Raw genomic sequence first — 18,544 nt, forward strand, 5'->3', positions numbered from 1 at the left:
TATGCCAGGTATTTTAATTGGCCTTTAATGAGACAGTCTAGGATACTAGGAAGAACATGGGTTTTGGAATCCTCTAGTCTTGATTGATTTGCTCAGCAAATACATGTTCAGCACCTCCTATGCACCAGACTGTTTTAAATGCTAGAATATGGCAGGGAGTAAAACAGCAAAGCTGCTGCCTTCATGGAGCTTACGGTCTAGTAGAGGAGGCAGGCAGTGGATCAGGAGTGTGATGTCAGTGGCAGTAATTGCTTACTAGAAGAATAAGGCAGGCGGGCGCCTGGGTGGCTCAGTCGGTTGGGCGTCTGCCTTCGGCTCAGGTCATGATCCTGGAGTCCCTGGATCGAGTCCCGCATCGGGCTCCCTGCTTGGCAGGGAGTCTGCTTCATCCTCTGACCCTATCCCCTCTCATGTGTTCTCTCTCTCTCATTCTCTCTCTCAAATAAATAAATAAAATCTTTAAAAAAAAAAAAAAGAATAAGGCAGGCATCAGGGTCTAGAGCAAGCCCAGGGCTGCTGGTTTTTTGTTTGTTTGTTTAATTTTATTTATTTATTTTTAAAGGTTTTATTTATTTGAGGGAGAGGGAGAAGCAGACTCCCCACTGAGCCCGATGTGGGGCTCAATCCCAGGACTTGTAGATCATGACCTGAGGGAAAGTCAGCTGCTTAACCAGCTGAGACCCCCAGGCGCCCCCCAGGGCTGCTTTTTAGATAGGGTAGTGAGGGAAGGTGATAGTGGAGGAAGTGAGGATCTCTGAGGAAGTGATAGTGAGCAAGGACTTGAAGAAATGAGGGAGAATGAATGGGGGGGGCAGTCCAAACAGTTGGTACAAAGACCCTGAGGTGGGAGCATGCTCATTGTGTTAGAGAAGAGCAAGCAGGCCAGCGTGGCTAAAGCAGAAAGAATGGCAAAGTGGTGAGAGGTGAGGACTAGTCCAGAATGAGATAAGTGAAGGCCCGTGGACCAGAGCGAGGGCTTCTCTGAGTTTCAGGAGCTGTTGCAAGGATTTGCGTGGAAGAATGACGTGTTCTGACTTAATTCTAAAGGATCCTCCCGGCTGTTGAGTAGGGGCCGGGCAGGAGCAGATAGACCTATTGGGGTGTCCTTTCAGAGCACCCAGGACTGGTGTTGGCATGGATGTAGTGAGAAGAGGTTAGATTCTGGGTATGTTGAGAGGAGGGCTGTTGGGGTTTGCTGGTGGATAGGATGTAATGTGTTGGGTGGTGAAGGGGGAGTCAGGGGTGACTGAGCTTTGAATCCCAGCTCTGCCAGTTTGTTCCCTGTGTGTGCTTGGACCAATTCCTTTTCTTCATTGGGCCGGGATTCCTCAACTGTAGAGCGGGACTAATGATGAGGAAGCAGCATCTGCTGTGGAGGTTGTGAAGATGCAGTGGAATCGGCAAATTAAGTGGCTGCCTAGAAGTAAGCATTCAGTAAGTGACGACGTTGTTCAGTTGTTGTGGTAGCTTATTGTTTTATACTTGGGAAAATGATGTGCAAAGAGATCGCGTCCCTTAGCTAAGGCCTCCCCAGTCAGTAGGAGGCAGAGGCTGGACTGCAGTATCCGTAGGTGTTTGGGGCCCCATGTTGCTTACAGTGTGGTCCACTGGTTGAGAGGCTAGATCTCTGTGTTAGACCTTCTCTGTGTTTTCTCATCTGTAAAATGGGATTTTGTAATTTAGGAGTTTGTAAGGGGGTTGTGAGGATTAAATAGTGTGGTACATGGAAAATGCTTAGAAAAGTCAGTGCCTGACGTGTTATAAGTATTTAGTAAGTGTTGGCCCGTTGTAGTCATGGTGGTGATAAGATAATGGGGGCTTTGTCAAGGTCAGGTGCTTGGGTATTTTTAAAGACTGTTCTGTTTATTTAAGAGAGAGCACGCATGCATGAGCGAGAGCAGGGAGAGGGAGAAGCAGACTCCCTGCTGAGCGTGGAGCCTGATGTGGGGCTTGATCCCAGGACCTGGAGATCATGACCTGAGCTGAAATCAGTAATTGGACACCCAACCTGCTGCGCCACCCAGGAGTCTTTAAAGACTATTCTTTTCATGATTACTCTAAGCAGTGGTTCTCAACTTGGGCTGGCTTCGTTTCCCCAGGAGACAAATGTCCGGAGATATTTTCGGCTGTGTCAGGGCTGGTGGGGGGAGTGCATCTGGGATCCCGCGGGGAGGGGCCGGTGATGCTGCCCAGCGTCTTACGATACACAGGACGGCCCCCACCACAAGGGTGATCCAGCTCAATTAGAAACCCTGCCATGTGCCCAGTAGCATGGTGAGTACTTTGTGCTAAGTCCTCACAGAAGACATCTGAGATAGGTGCTAATTCACTTTCCTTTAAAAGTTTTTTTAGTAGTTAAATATCCGATGTCAGAAATTGCCACACATTTTCACCCGTCCTCACCCTCCCTCAGGTTTTTTGGGGGTTTGTTTTTAAGTATTTTAAGATTTTTTTTATTTATTTATTTATCTGAAAGAGAGAGACACAGTGAGAGAGGGAACACAAGCAGGGGGGGTGGGAGAGGGAGAAGCAGGCTTCCCACCGAGCAGGGAGCCCGATGTGGGGCTTGATCCCAGGACCCCGGGATCATGACCTGAGCCGAAGGCAGTCGCTTAACCAACTGAGCCACCCAGGCGCCCTGTTTTTAAGTATTTTAAAAGTCAGTTCCAGGCTTCAGACATTTTCTCCACGTGCTTTGTTAGGCATGGCTAAAACCGGATGTTTTTATAGCCATGGTGCAATCATCTGCATCATGCCAAGCAGTTCTAACTGTGATTCCTCAGTATCATTTAAACCTCAGTTCATAATCAGATTTCCCCGATTGCTTCAGAAGTCTCCTTTACATTTGGCTTGTTTAAAACAGTTTGTGAATTTGTAATCTTGGCATTTAATCAATAAGGATACTCAGTTTCCCACAGCCTAGTAAGTAATGACACTAGGAAATAGCCAAGGACACTGGGTTTCAGGGCAGCATTCACTCCTTACCACCAACTGAGCCCCCTGTGCAAAGTCTAGGCCTGGAAGTAACACAGGGAGACAGTGCCATGGGTGGAAGCAGACTGGGATTTTGAATCCTGGTCTGGCCACTTTCCAAATTATTCAACCCTTCTGGCCTTGGTTTTCTTGTTAAATGAAAAAAGGGTGGAAGACTCAGAGGCTGGGTGGTGTGGGTTAGTGAGACGGACTGTGTAAAGACCCTGCAGTCACTGGCTACTGTCTGAGACCTTGCAGCAGCTTGCCCCATGTCCATGTCTCAGGAACGTGGAGTTAAAGCTCCGACTTCTTTTAATGGGATGCATGGGGAACTGGTGAAGCAGAACTTAGAACTAAGGTTGCTCTCTGAAAGTTTAAACTGGAAGAGAGGAGTTGTGTAGGAAGGCAGTGCAGAACTGGGTTCAGGTTGCAGGTTCCGTCCCAGTTCACTGGGTGGCCTGCATTCTCCTCTCTGCCTTGCTTGCCTGGCTGTAGGATGAGTGTGGGGCTGATGTCTGTCTCTTGCGCGAAAAGAGAGAACATGTGTATAGAGTACCTAGCTGTGTACCTGGCACATATTTTTTTTTTTTTTAAGATTTTATTTATTTATTTGAGAGAGAGAGCATGAGAGGGGGGAGGGTCAGAGGGAGAAGCAGACTCCATGCCGAGCAGGGAGCCCGATGTGGGACTCGATCCCGGGTCTCCAGGATCATGACCTGAGTCGAAGGCAGTCGCCCAACCAACTGAGCCACCCAGGCGCCCCTGTACCTGGCACATATTAAGGACTCTAAATTGTAGTTGAGTTTTTAAAAACTGAAATTGTTTCTTTTTATGCTTTTTTAGCATGCCCAGCCCTGTACTAGGTTCAGGAATCACCATTGATGACAGTCCTGACCCTTGTCCCAGAGACAAGTCACCTTCCAAACGAGGGAAACGGGCACGTCCATAAATGATTATCATGCCAGGCAAACTGCTGCGTGAAGTATTCCCGCCAGTGCTGCAGCTTCTGAGGGTGGAGCGATTACCGTTCACTCCTGCCCCTGAAATGTCAAATACATAAGAGACAGTGGTAAAGAATAACAGCTAACAGTGAGGTGCTTGCAACCTGCCAGGCTCTGTCTCTAGGTTCTCCCTATTTGATCAGTCCAGCAATCCCGTGAATTCAGCACTGTTGTAATTCCCATTTTACAGAGAGGAAACGGAAGCTCCGAGGTGCCCAGACTTGCCCGGGACCCTTAGCTAGTGGGTAAAGCCAGAGTTACGTGCTCATTTGTTATTTAAAAAAAAAAAAAAAAAAATCATGTAGAAATACAGGTTGTGATGCCCATTTTCACTCTTCAGCAATGCTAAATGATGACCAGCTGGGTGCTTAGTTTTTCACACCCACATACATTATGTTCATTTAAAAACATGATCCTTTGTGGAATAAGGAAGAAAGATATATAGACTTCAGGACTTTATAGGAGGTAGAGAGACTTGTGTCACTCACTGAGCATTTCCCCCGGCCAGCCGAGGCTCCTTGCTAAAGCACATGCCTTACATTACAGACCCCACCACCCCGTTGACAGCCCCCACCTGTTCCAAACAGTAACAATTTGGAGCATATTCCTCTAGAAACTTTTTATCTCTGCTGTATTCACCTCTGTAGTTCCTTTATTTAAAAAAAAAATTAATCCCCCAGGTATTTATTAGGCTCTAACTCTGTGCCAGGTGGTGTCCTAGGTTCTTGGGGCACAGGGTGAAGAAGACAGAGTCCCTACCCTGCGAAGCTGATGTTCCGGTGGGGAAGGACAGACTGAACAAAGAAGTCTGTGTCGAGAGTGGTGAGAGGTCATATATGGGGAGAGTGATGGCATGCTATTTTCTCTGGGTGGTCGTGTGAGGGGATCCAGCAGAGACCTGGGTGAAGTAGGGGGACACCCTGAGGTGTCTGAAGGGAGAGTGTTTCAGGCTGAGGAAATAGTACATCAGCGAGTGCGAAGAGCTTGGTGAGAGTGGTGTTGCGTTGTTGGTTTGTTGGTTACTCTCAAGGAAACCATTGTGACAGAATTTCCAGGGGCAGGGGGGCGGTGGGCAGGGCGAGTGCGTGGGGAGGGGGCTAGATTACATTGGACTTCATAGGCCATAGCAGGGCCTTTGGATTTCAGTCTGTGAAGGGAAGATGGATTGCCTGTGGCTCAGACCGTACACATTTGTGGCGGGGAAGCTCCCTGGGGCCACACTGCACGTGTTCGTGTCAGGAAGCTTTGTGGATCCAGTGGGAACATGGGCCTTAAAAAGTGAGTAGTTCTTCTACAGGTGGATGTAGCGGCGGGGAGGAAGATTTTATACGTTATGTCTCTCTGTACTGGGCTGTGTGCTGAGGGCTGCTGGGCATACAGGCAGCCCCAGCCCAGGGTGATGGGCTGTCGCGAAACCACGTATGTGGAACGTCACGGGTGCTTGACAGGCACCTGCTTGGGGGGCCGTGCACAGGGTAGACTTCAGCACTATGCCACGATCAAGGGACAGTAAGGATTTCTTACTGATGTTATTAATAGCTGCTCCATCAGGAATGTCACAGAGAACGCAGGACAGAGACGTTTTTTTACCTTGTCATCCTCCCTCCTCCCCCCCCCCCCCCCCGGGAGGAAAATCTTTTTTGAAGCTCCTTGGCTGACTTGCCCTTGTCTCTTTGTCCAGAACTAGGTCATGTGCTGAGTTCACTGGAATTCATTTTGTCTATAAATAAGAGAAAAATTCTAAAAGAGGCTTAAATGGCTTGAAGTTTATTTCTGGCTTATGACCAAAAAGTCTGATGGCCGTGCAGGCTGGTGTGCCACTCTTTCACTCTTTGGTGTCAGGGTCTCAGGCTCTTCCATGTTGTACTCTGCTTGTATGTCCTCCATCCTGCCCGCCCCATCTCCAGGTTACCTCACGATCCCCAGGTGGCTGCTGAAGCCCAGCCATCATAGCCCCCCATTCCATGCAGGAAAGAGGGAAGAAGAGTGTGACCGCAGGTCCCCTTAAGGACACTTCCTAGAAGTCACACACACCATTCCCACTGGGATTTCACTGGCTGGGTGTTAATCTCCTGGTCATGTTGGATGAAAAGGCAATTCAGAAATGTCTTTTCCTGGGAGTCGTGTGCACAGCTGAAAACCAGGAGTTATGAGCGGCAGTGTAACCCAGTGCAGGAGCTCTTAACCTGGGGCGCGTCCAGAATTCCAGCACAGGTCCGTGAATTCGGATGGGGAAAATAACATCTTTATTTTCAATAACCTGTAACTCCAATTTAACCTTCCTCCTATTATGAATTGTAGTATTACAATAGCAAAATATAAATAGTGTCAGCAAAGCCTGTGGAAATCATGACTGTGCACATCTCATTTCAGCTGTTGCAGGTACTTCTAGTGTTGTCTGTGTTCTCCTCTGTTTCAAAATTGTGGTTATTAGACCTGCTCAGGGCACCACTACCCTCCCCCCCCCAAATTAAAAACACAGAAATGAAAATTGATGGTACTTGTTAAGAGCCAGGTGACTGGGGTTCTCATCCTGGCTCTGCCACCTATAAGCTGTGTGAGGTTACTTAACCTCCCTGTGCCTTTGTTTCCTTGGCCACGTAATGGTTGATCCAGAATCTTCATGAGGTTGTCTCGAGGATCAAATGAGTTAAGACATGAAGGCACCTAGAACGGTGCCTGGCACACCGTATGCACCATGGGAGTATTTATTATTATTTTTCTTTCACCGTAAGAGAAAGGAAAGGAGACCTGGGGGGACAGCTAGCCTGCTGCCACGCGTGCCCTTCTTGTGGTATCTGAACAAAATCGGGATGCTGTCAACAGGGTGAGGTCACAGAGGGTGTTCCCAGGTTTATGTCCTTGGTACTCACAGTAACCTGAGGATGGGTGGTATTATAATCCCCATTTCACAGGTGAGGAAATTGAGGCCCAGAAAGGTACAGAGTGGCCCAGGATCCCAAGCTGCTTAGCCTTGAACCCAGACCACGTGGCTCCAGAGTGCCACCCTGTGCTGCCTTTCTTGAGTGTTCCTGGTGCCGCCTGTGCAGACTGACGAAACTAAGCTGACATTCTCAACGACACCAAAACCAGCATCTCCAGAGACAGGAGGGAGGGGGGCTCTCCAGCATGGCAGAGATGGCCTGATTCCTATGCGCCCACCCCTTGGGCACCTTTCCTAAACTACAGAGATGTTGAGATGAAGAGTCTGGGTGCCTGGCTTCCAGTCTGGGCTCTGCTGCTTTCTGGCAAATGACAGCGTCTCTGTGCCTCAGCATCCTCACCCTTAAACAGTACCTACCTTGGAGCTCAGTTCTCAGGATCCAGTGTGTTACTTCTCCACGTCAAGCACTTGGATGCTGTCAGGCACATCGCAGGCAGTCAGATGTTAGCAGCTGTTGTCGCTGGCCTTGTGCTTGTGCTCATTCCCTGCTGGTGTCTCGTCCTCAGGGCTGCGCGCAGCTGTCGGGGCCCTGGCCCTTGCACGCGTTTCCCCATAGCCCAGCTGAGAGAAGAACCCAGAGATCTAACTGGGAGACGACGAAGAGGAAGGAAACAGGCAACTAAGTCAGGATCCCTCCCCCATATTTTATTACGGGAAACTTCAGACCTATAGAACATTTAAAGACTTGTACAAAGGCCAGCAAACTACGGTCCATGGACCGAATTCAGCCCGTGGCCTGCTTTTGCAGATGCAGTTTTGTTGGAACACGGCCCTGCCCCTTAGGCTGCATACGTGTCTGGATCTGTGGCTGCTTTTGCGCCAACGCACAGTTGAGTAGTTAGGGCAGAGACTCCGTGGCCCAAGATGCTGAAAATACGTACTTGCTGGCAATTTACAGGGAAGGTTTATATTTACCGCCTTCTGCCACCACATGTGAGGTTTTTCCCCAGGCCAAGCAGTTCTCTGCAATACCAGCTGGATGTCTTACAATTCAGTTCAGTTGTAACTCTCACCAGAGTCCGCGCCAACCCCGCAGATGAAGGGCTCTGTCCCCCAAGACCACCCCCCATTTCAGACGCCTGTCGCAAGTAATAGGTCCCCACATTACTGACAGCTTCTGTCAGACTTGGCTACAAATTGAGGTTCTCATGACCCTGTCCTTGGATTAATGATTTTTCAGAACAGCTCACAGAACTCAGGGAAACACTTAACGTTTATCAGCTTATCATCTTATAAAAGATATGATAAAGGATTTAGATGAACACGCACATGAAGAGCTACATAGGGTGAGGTCTGGAAGGGTCCTGCATACAGGAGCTTCTGTTCCTCTTCAGTTGGGGTGTGCCACCCTCTTGGTATATGGATGTTTTCACCAACCTGGAAGCTCCCCAAGCTCTATATTTTGAGGATTTTTGTGAAAGCTTCATCATGCAGGCATGGTTGATCATTAAGTCCATTTCCAGCTGCTCTCCCAGTGATGAGGGTAGGGCTGAAAGTTCCAAGCTTCTGACTATGGCTTGGTCTTTCTGGTGACCAGTCCCCATCCAGGAGCCCACCAAGATATGCTTCATTAAAACGGAAGACACTGCTGTCACTGAGGAAATTCCAAGGAACTCTGTGCAGGAACCAGGGGCAGAGACCAGTAAACATATCTTCTGTTTCACTGTTTCACAAGGACTCCCCCCTAAATTTGGGATGATTTCATCTTGAGATGCTGACTTAATTACATCTGCAAAGTCCCTATTTTCACATTCTTGAGTCCTGGGGGTTAGGACTAGAGCATATCTTCTGGGGGCCACTATTCAACCCCTTATGCTAGTGCTGTTACTAGTGCTGAAGGTACTCCTGTTTATACAGCACTGTTGTTATAATACTGTCTTCTATTAGCTGGTGGTCCTGGGTTTCAGTCCCTGCCCCACAGCATCTGAACTGTGTAACCCTTAGAGGGGACTTTTGTTCCCTAAGCCTGTTTCCTGCTATGTAGAATGAGGCTTATAACAGCTCTGACCTCCCGGTTGTCGTGAGAGCCTGTGTGTGTGAGTACCCAGCCTAGGACCCGGCACAGAGCAAATGTGCTGGAACGTGGCCGCCCCTGTTGGAGCGTGTCAGGTGGTGCTGGGTGCAGGAGGGGACCAAAGCAGAGGAGGAGGATCAGGCGTGTGGGGATGCAGTGTGCAGCTTTAGAGAGTGGTCTTGGAAAGCACCACTGAGTGGGTGTCTGCCCAGTAAGACTCCATGGGTGCTTTTGGTGAGGCTGCTGCTCCCGTTGTAATTTACTGACTCAGGCATTTGGTAGGTATGTGCCACATCCTTACACACATTAGGCTTCCAGAGGCTGCCTGGGTCTGGAGCTGACACACACCCCTAAGTCTGGGCATGCTAACATTCTTCCCTGCTCTTCTCGTTCTCTCATTAGCTTCGTCTCAACAGCATCAAGAAACTGTCCACCATCGCCCTGGCCCTTGGGGTGGAAAGGACCCGCAGCGAGCTCCTGCCCTTCCTGACAGGTGAGGAGGTGGACTCCTGGGGCCCAGGCGGAGTGGGGACTGTCCGGGGGGTGGGGGGCTTGGTTCCTGTTGGGTAAGAGAGGCCTCGTTAGGGATTTAACAGACTGTGAGGGTCTGCCCCGTGCTAGGCACGGTGGGGTGGAGGCAGGATTGGTGAATGGGGTCTGGAGGCAGATGGAGCCAGGTTTGAATCACAGCACTAACAGTTAAAAGCTGGTATCTCGAGGTGAGTCATTTAACCTAACTGTTCCTTAGAGTTTTTATGTATAAAGTGCAGATTAAACACACATGTGCTATAACATTGATGTGAGCATTAAGTAACAGTAAGAGTAATTGCTGACATTTATCCTCTGCCTGCCATGTGCCAGGCAGTGCTCTCAACCCTCTCTTGTGAGGATTGGGTTAGTTCATGGTCCTCAGAACGGGGGCCTTTGCTCAGTAAGTACACATGAGTATTGTTCCCCGTTGTTAATCTCACAGCAGCTCCTTAAGGTAGGGAAGACTGCTGCCCCCATTTTATAGGTGAGGGCGCTGGGGTTGAAGAGGTGAAGGAGTACATTTGCCTGAGACAGCTAAGAGGTGACCCACAGGGGTTATTTATCTAGTCATGCTGGCTGCAGACTTAACAGCACTGGTTAATGACTCAGGGTCCTGACGACCTGGGTTCAAACCCGAGCCCCAGCACCTTCTAGCTGTGTGACCATGGGCAAGGTATTTCACATCTGCCTGCCTCTGATTCTTCGTGTGTGAAGTGGGCCTAACCGTGTAACCCGATACCAAGCTTAAATAAGATGCCATGTGAAGTGCTCACACAGGCTGTGCTCAGCACATGGGAAAAGCTGCCAAGTGTTAGTGGTTAGACTGCCCCGCTCACCTCCTGTCTGCAGATGCGTGCAGAGCACTCAGCACAGTGTCTGACACACCGGACCACCAGTTAGAGGTAAATCCTCTGTTCCCACTGTTCTTCTTACTACTTTATACTAATTGAAATAGCAACTGAAGGCTCAGAGTCACTGTGAAACTCCTACCTGATCCTTTAATTTGGGCTTAGTGGTGATGCCGGGGAGGAAGGGAGCGGAGATGATTATTCCTTCTTTTGACATGTGGGGACATGAAGGCCTATAGAGACACAGGGATTGCCCACGGTGACAACGGCTAATGACTGAGGAGCACAGGTTTATCTGCCTGCGAACACCACATGAGCAGGTATCCATGTGACACTGAGCAGGTGACCTGAACTGAGTGGCTTCCACTGGTGAACTGTGGGCAAGACTTGAAAGCTCTTGAGTGCTGAGATGGGGCAGCTGGGCCACAAGGAGTGTGATGTGTGGCATGGTGGTGTAATAAAGTGGGTAAAGGGGGTGCCTGGGTGGCTCAGTCGGTTGTGTCTGCCTTTGGCTCAGGTCATGATCCTGGGATTGAGCCCCCACCTTGGGCTCCCTGCTCAGCGGGGAGCCTGCTTCTCCTTCTGTCATCCATCCTTCAACCCCCCCTCCCCCCGCTCATGTGCACTCTCACTCTCAAGTAAGTAAAAGATTAAAAGAAAATAAAGTGGGTAAAGAAGTTGGTGGGACCTGGGTTTGAATCCAGCTGTGCCACCAGCCTGCTAGCAAACCTGGGTCAGCTACTCCATTTCCCCTAGCCTCAACTCCCTTATCTGTCAAGGGGTAAGAGGAGTACCTAACTCAGGGCTGTTGAGGATTAAGTGCTCCATGCGGAGCTGAGTCTGTAGAAAATGCTTGGGAAGTGCTGGTCCCTCTATGGTGAGGTAGTGGGGAAGGCAGCCTGGGGGAGGGAGGGGACTGGCAGGAGTAAACAGCAAATGGAGGCAGGATTGAACATGGTGATTGGATGAAGGGAGAGGCACAGGGGCAGGTGGGGGGGGGGGTTGCCAATTCTGAGTGCCAGGCGGCAGTCTGGGATTAATCCTATAGGTGAAGGTAGGCAGCCATTGTAGATAGGTTCTGGAGGGTGGGCGAATGAGATGTAGAAAATAAACCTGTGCACACAGCATTGTAAGGGGGGGGTGGGTATGGGCAAGAAAACAGCAGAGGCAGTTGACTTGGGGTCAGTGGCTGAGAGCAAAGACCCAGGGGTTGGGCAACCTGGTTCAGTCCCAGCCAGGACATGCTTCATTTCCTCTGTAAAACGGGAATCATCATCTAATATGTGGGCTGCTGTTAAGATTCAGTGAATTTTTTTTTAAAGATTTATTTGACAGAGGTGGAGAGAGTGAGCACAAGGAGGGGTGATGGCAGGCAGAGGGAGAAGCAGGCTCCCCACTGAGCAGGGAGCCCGATACGGGACTTGATCCCAGGACCCCGGAATCGTGACCTGAGCCGAAGGCAGATGCTTAACCAGCTGAGCCACCCAGGCGCCCCAAAATTCAGTGAATCTAACATATGTGTCCTCTTTATTTCATCATAGAGCCACATGTGACATCACAGTAATGCAAGTGAGAGGAACTGTAGAAGCCATGAGATGGAAGAGGAGTCAGGCATTCAAGACACATTTCTTTGGGGTGCTTTCGTTAAGTGGTGGCAGATTTTCTTTCCTTTGGGCTTCACCCTTTGCAAAATGTTCAAAATAGCAAATGGTAGATACATTGCGTCTTTCAGAAAAGGTGGTACTGTTTCAGAACAAGCTGAAAGCCCTCTCTCAGCTCACACCTACAGAACAGTCGCAGTGTTATGAGGGGAAAATTACCACGTGATGCCCCAGTGTGTTGGAAACAGGTGTTGGTAATTTTTTGGCCACAGTGAGATGCGGATGGGTTCCAGGGTGAGTCAGGTCACTTGTGTGTGCCAGTGGCTGAAAAGTCACGTGCCATTTAAAGGCTTGTACCCAGGCAAACACCAGTGAAAAGTATCCTCAGAAATCCCAGATTTGCCTTAAACACACCACATGGTTTTGTTGGGAAGGTGTATGAATGCAGGTTCCCTGAGCAGAGGAGAGTGGCTTGTTGCTGCCTTTCATCGCGTTCATGGCATCTCTTCAAGCTCAGGACAGAGTCTTTTCTGTTTAAAAGATCTGGGTTCATTTAAGCGAATACACGGTATAGTTAAAAAATACCTCGAAGGAGGCCATTTGTAGGCATATTTCATAAATATCTAACGCACACCACTGTGGGCTGTGAGATGGAGAGCAAATCAAAGTTCCCGTCTTCATGGAGCTTCTGTTCCAGTCAGGGGAATAAGTAGTGATGAAGCCAGAGAGACACAAAGTGGAAATAAGGGTAAGGGATATTCCAGTGGTGGCCAGGGCAGGTCTTCCTGGGGCTGTGGTCTGAATGGCACCTGCCGTGTAGGACTTTGGGAGAAGAATGTTCCAGGTACAGGAAGAGGCAGGCGTGGATGGGCACAGTGTTGGAGGGAAGATGTGGGTTGGAGATCGGTACAGTGGCCACATCACCTGGGATCATGGTGTATGGAGTCAGGATTTTAATTCATGTTCCTTAGAAACCATTGGAAGATGGAGGTAGGGGAGTGTCATGATTTAAAGCATCACTCAGGACTCTGGAAGGAAGCTGGGTGGTTTGGGGGCCAGGGCAGAAGCAGAAAAATCAGTTAGGAAGCAGTTGTAGTCATCCAGCAAGATGGTGGTCATCAGAGGGACACTGAGGTGGACGGTGGACAGGTCTGCATCAGAGAGGTGGGGAGGAGGCATCCCTAAGCCTCTGAGGCCGAGAAGATGGGGAGGCTGGGAAGGCGGTTCTGTGGGGGTGGGGACCATGAAAATAGGAGGTGCTGGCAGGTTCCACGTATTTGGCTTTCAGGAACGCAGCTGGGCCAGGGAGTCTGGACTGAGGACTGAGTTGAATACGAATTGAGGCCATGGATATGCACAAGGTCTCCGGGAGATAGAGAAAATGGGGAGGGTGAAGTTAACTATGTACGGAGAGGGCGAAGTTAACTGTGTACAGAGAGGGCCAGGGAAACTGAGGCTGGGAAGGACCCAAGGGCCTGGTGGGCCCGGAGCCACACTGGTGTGTTCTCTGAAGCGCTGACTCGGGCCAGACCCCATGCTGAGCTCTTCACAGAAAACATCACTTTGCTTTGGTCTCACACAGCTCTGTTGGGATGTGGGGTGAGAAAACAGGCTCAGAGGTGAAGTGAATGGCCGCACACCCAGCCAGCAGTAGAGCAGAGAACCCACCACAAGGTGAGGAGGATGAGGACAGCCCCATGAGCAGAGAGGGTGGTGAGGAAGTGACCCAGAGTGTGAACCTACCACTTCTCACACCCCATCGGCCAGAGCAGGGTCCCTTGGCCTGCCAGCTGCAGGGGAGCCTGGAGATGTCTGGCTGGGCTGCCGTATGCTTGGCTTAATCTCGGCAAGTTGAAATGCTAGCATAGATGTCAGGGATGTTAGCGTCTTCTGCCACAGAGGTCAGCAGTTCCTACTGGAAGCATCTTCTGCCATACTGTTGAGAAAGGCCTTTGGTTTGAGCATTAGGACACAGCAGCTCTGTCTTTACACAGTCATCCAGTGTTCTTCCAGCAAACCTGGACTGAGCTCCTGCTGTGCTCATCTCTGGCAGAAAATGGGGTACAGAGAGGAGCCGGTCCTGGACTCCTAAGGACTCTGATAAAGGTGGCTTGGGATTGAGGGGAGCGTAGAGAAGGGACGTGCCCTGGTCTGGTCAGGAAACCTGAACTGAATCTTGAAGGATGGAGAAGAATTTCTCAGACTGAAGAGAAAGATTAGTTCTTGGCAGAGAAGGCAGTGCTGAGGGTAAAAGCTGGACCAAACCGAAAAGCCCCCATTTACCAGGCTCTGTGCTCATATGCATGGTCTTGTTTGCTCCTCACTGTAATTCCTGCTGAGATGTACATTAGCACCATTTTACAGGTGCAGAAATGGGTTCGCAGACTGGTCTCACTCACCCAGTGTCCCTCACCTAGTAAAGGGCAGAAGAGGGACTTTGGTGCTCTGTCCTCTGACCCAAGCCTGCACCTTGATCTCTGCACCAGTCAGGGTGGAGGGTGAGAGTTAGAGGAAGCAGAATGGAGCCTGCTTGTTCCCAGCTTGGGTCACTCAGGGGCTGGAGTCAGACTTGGCATGGGACTGTAACAGAGTCTGTCTTTGTTCCACAGACACCATCTACGATGAGGATGAGGTCCTCTTGGCCCTGGCAGAACAGCTGGGAACCTTCACTACGCTGGTGGGAGGCCCCGAGTACGTGCACTGCCTGCTGGTGAGTCTGGAGGCAGGGAGGTCTCCTGCCCACCCCTTGGGGGTCAGATCCATGGCCCTGCCAGGAGCAGGATGGGAAGAATGCAGGAGAGGCTGGGGGTCATGTTCTAGGAACAGGCAAGCCTTGGACATTCCCTTTAATCCACCAGATTAGTAGTAGCGTTTCATATAGCAATACCAAAAATACACTTGTTTATCTTCCTGTTAGCTGGGCACTTGGCCCAACATAGAGGGCTTTGGGCTTTGGGCTTGGAGGCAGTCTGAGTTCTATCACTCTTTTGCTGTGCAACTTGTAAGAGTTACTTAACCTCTCTGTGTTATACTTTCCTCATCCGTAAAATGGGAGTCATTAAAATGTATCTTTTTAATTGATTAAAGCCCTTGGTGTGGTACTTGGCACATGGTAAATACTATCAGGTGTTAGCTGCCAGTGTCATTATGCCATATGTTACGAGGTCATGTCCACCCTTTGGGGTAGGGACATTTCCCTTTTCGTAAATGAGCCACTGGGCACACTGAGGGGTAAGCACCTTGGCCAAGGCCTCGCAGGTAGTAAGTAGCAGAGCTGGGGTTCCAGGTGCCTGCCTGTGCGCCCCTGTGCTTGGTGATGGCTAGGGACACAGAGATGGGTCAGATACCAATAGTAACTGCTGTTTGTGAGAAGAGCAAGGTGGACTCCATTGTCACCAGGGAAACACTCTGGTCCTGCCATCCGGGAAGGAGGAGCCTCGGGTTTCCGAGCCCCTTGGTTTTCGTTGTTCCTCAGAGCCCCAGGTCACTGCTCCTGCCTGCTCTCCCCCTGCCCCCGATAATCCTGTATGTCATGCTTCTGAAGACACAGTTTTATATTTGGCATCTGCACTTAATGATGTCTTAATTTTTATCATAGCCTTTTTCCTTTTAGTGGTGTATAAAATAATGGCATTTCTTAAAATTGAGGGGATTTCGGGTTTGAACAGATATTTCTTCTAAACAGTGTTGTTTCTGAAGAAATTGGATAATTGTCATTAAATATTGGTCTGTCAGCTTTCATCTGTGTGTACGTGTATAATTTATGTGTATGTACACACAGACAGTTGTATGCGAATGAGATCATTTCCTGCATTTTACACAGATTAGGGCTGCTTAACACAAACATGATGAGGTCTGGGGGCCAGCGTGAAAAAGGGGTCCCTTGAGCTCCATGGAACTTTCTGTAAGCCCTGGAATTTATCAGTTTTACTGAGGAGAGAATTTGTAGCTTTCAGCAGCATCTCAGAGGACTTGGGAGCAGAAAACACGGATCCCATAGCTTCAACAAGGGGCCCCAAGGCCCTCAGATGGTGTAGGGCTCAGGCTTGCTGGGGAGCAGGACTGGAACCCTGGAGTCCTTGCCTTACCAGGTCAGGGTCATCCCACACATATTTTGGGGAAGAGTCACGTGTCCTCTGGGACCAGTGTTCATCCTGGGGGCCCTGGGCCAGGGAGCACTGGTAACACATCCTGAGGACCCTGGGCCAGGGAGCACTGGTAACCCAGAGGCCAGTCAGGCCCGAATGCTGGTGCTCCTTGGTGCCTGCAGGTGCCTTCTGCACAGTCACCTGTCATGTCCCCTAGGGGCCCTATGAGATGCACACTGGTGCTAGCCCCAGTTCACAGATGAGGAAGGAAACTGAGGCTCGAGGTCTGGTTTAGGTTGAATTGCCTGAGCTGGGAAGAGACAGAGTCAGGATTCAAACCCAGGCTCCTGCCTCTTAATCACTGCCACTCCTCTCTCTTATCGCCCCCCCCCCCCCAAGGGCTCTCAGTAGCTCTACAGGCTGATTAGAGCTGGGCAAGAGGGAAGCTGGGGGACCTTAGAACCTGGAGGAGGCACCTGACCTGTTCCGGATGGGAAGGGGGAGCTGTCAGCGAAGGCCTCCTGGAGGAGGTACCAATGGATCTGGATTTTGACAAAGAGAAATGGAAAATGGCTATTGTGCAATTTGTTCGCTCCACGAACATGAGTACCAAGTATGGGCTCCGGAACCCAGAGGTGTGTCAGAGCCATCCAGCCCTCGTGTCTCTGGAGGGGTGAAATGGGATTAATTTCACAGGGAGCCGCGTAGCTACGGCACAAGGATTGATTCTGTATCTACAGCTCTTAACCGTTTTGGAATCCTGGGTCGCTTTGAAAATCTGATGAAAACTCTAGAGCCTCCTAAAAGTACAGTGATTTTAGGAGGTTCACACCCCTCCCCCGCATATTCTCTGGGTTTGAGAACTCTGCCCTCTCTCCTTCATGGAGAACCCACAGCACGACTTCTCATTGTGGGAAAGCATCCCTTGGAGTTTCCTAAACATGCACCTTCCTGGGCCCCGCCCTGGAGGGTCTGATTCTGTTGGTCTGTGCTGAGTGAGCTAGGCCTCCTGGGTGATCACAGACCTCACTGTGCGAACCACCGCCCGCAGCGACCCCCTAGGGCCGGCACCCTGGCGCGACATAAGTACCACTTGGCCTCGGTCACTCTCTGGATGGAACAGGTGAATGGCAAATACTGATTGCGGACCCACCTCCATGTGCCGGCGTGGGAAGCGGGAAGACCAGGAACAGAGAGGAGCCCAGTCCCTTCAGTAGCCCAGCGTCCCCACCTTCAGCCGCACTCCTATGAGACGAGCCAGAGACCCTGCGATAGCATGGCGTTAGGACAGAGGCCACACACTGGCGGCCCCCAGGCTGCCATAGTGTCACATTTTCCTCTTGAATCACTGCCAGTCTTTTGTGAATTTTTTTTTGTTTATATCCATCGTGGTTAAAAATACCAACAACCATTTTTAAGGATACGGTTTTGTGGCATTAAGTGTATTCACATTGTGGTGCGGCCACCACCACCATCTGTCATCTTCCCCCATTAACCAGTAACTCCCCATATCCCCTCCTCCCCTGCCCCTTGGGGCCCACCATTCCACTCTCTGTGTCTATGAATCTGGTTACTCTAGGGTCTTCATACAAAGGAATCCTACAACGTGTGGCCTTCTCTGACTGCCTTATTTCACTCAGCATAATGTCTTCAGTGTTCATTCATTGTGTAGCATGTGTTAAATGAGATTTTTGACATATACACACCTGCCCCCTTTGGCTGCTTTTGGAAAACTGATTGCTTTTACCAGCTGTGTTTTCCTGGGGAGACAGTTGATGGAGCTGGGAAGCAGCTGTCCTTCCTAGGCTACATGCCACAGTTTCTGCCTCCTTCAGTTGTCCCCACCCGCCACCTTTGCTCCTTGCTCCATTCTCTTGCCTGCTTGGGTTCTGGAGGCATTTCCGTGTACGATTTCTTCCTGCCTTCTACACCTGTCAGGCCACACTGGACTTCAGACCGCAGATCTTCACACCTTTATTTGAACAGACTAGAATCACTTAAGCCTCCCTTTATTCAGTCAGTAATTGCTGAGCTCCCGCCCTGTCCGAGGAGCTCTGCTGGGTTCTGGGGACATGTGATGAACCAGTCAGATGTCCCTAAAGGAGCAGGACCCCTCCAGGCCTGCGGTCCCAAGCCTCAGGTTTGCCAGTCACGTGAGCTCCTGGGGCAGTCCCCTATCAGAAACCACAGCCGTGCTTTTAACCCTTTGCAAACTCGGGAACCCGGTGGCCTGGTTTGGATCCTGTCTTGTAGCTAGCACTAGAGTGGGCAAGTTAATTTAACTTGCCTGCCTCAGTTTCCTCTTCTGTAAAATGAAGACCGTCACGGGACCTGCTTCATAGAGTCGACATTGTCCCCTGTTCTCTTCCACCACCACCCCCCCCAGGTCCCAGGTCCCAGGTTGTGTGACACAGTGACCCTGCTTAGGACACCCAGCAGATAGATGTTCCAGTCAGTATCCATGATTATCCATGCACTGTGAGGAGCCAAGGACAGCTGTGGCCCTCTGCTCAGAAAGTGATAGGTAGAATTGTGAGGATCCTG

The 18,544-nt window shown here is 50.2% G+C and overlaps 1 protein-coding gene across 4 annotated transcripts in view; it reads left to right on the forward strand.

The window, feature by feature from the left end:
* LOC123856093 (serine/threonine-protein phosphatase 2A 65 kDa regulatory subunit A alpha isoform) overlaps positions 1-18,544 on the forward strand; it is a 48,828-nt gene that overhangs the window by 3,619 nt on the left and 26,665 nt on the right. For all 4 annotated transcript variants that reach the window (XR_010408296.1, XR_010408297.1, XM_064581780.1 and 1 more), the window contains exons 2-3: positions 9,335-9,425; positions 14,522-14,622. Coding sequence is in view for 2 of the 4 variants with exons in the window: in XM_064581780.1 (XP_064437850.1) it covers positions 9,335-9,425; positions 14,522-14,622 (192 nt within the window). In the remaining 2 variants the exon portion in view is untranslated. The remainder of the gene's footprint in view (positions 1-9,334; positions 9,426-14,521; positions 14,623-18,544) is intronic.

This window comes from Mirounga angustirostris, unplaced genomic scaffold, assembly GCF_029215605.1.
Source record: "Mirounga angustirostris isolate CCGP_5_RB_7025 unplaced genomic scaffold, mMirAng1.0.hap1 SCAF_16, whole genome shotgun sequence".
Taxonomy (NCBI): Eukaryota; Metazoa; Chordata; class Mammalia; order Carnivora; family Phocidae; genus Mirounga; species Mirounga angustirostris.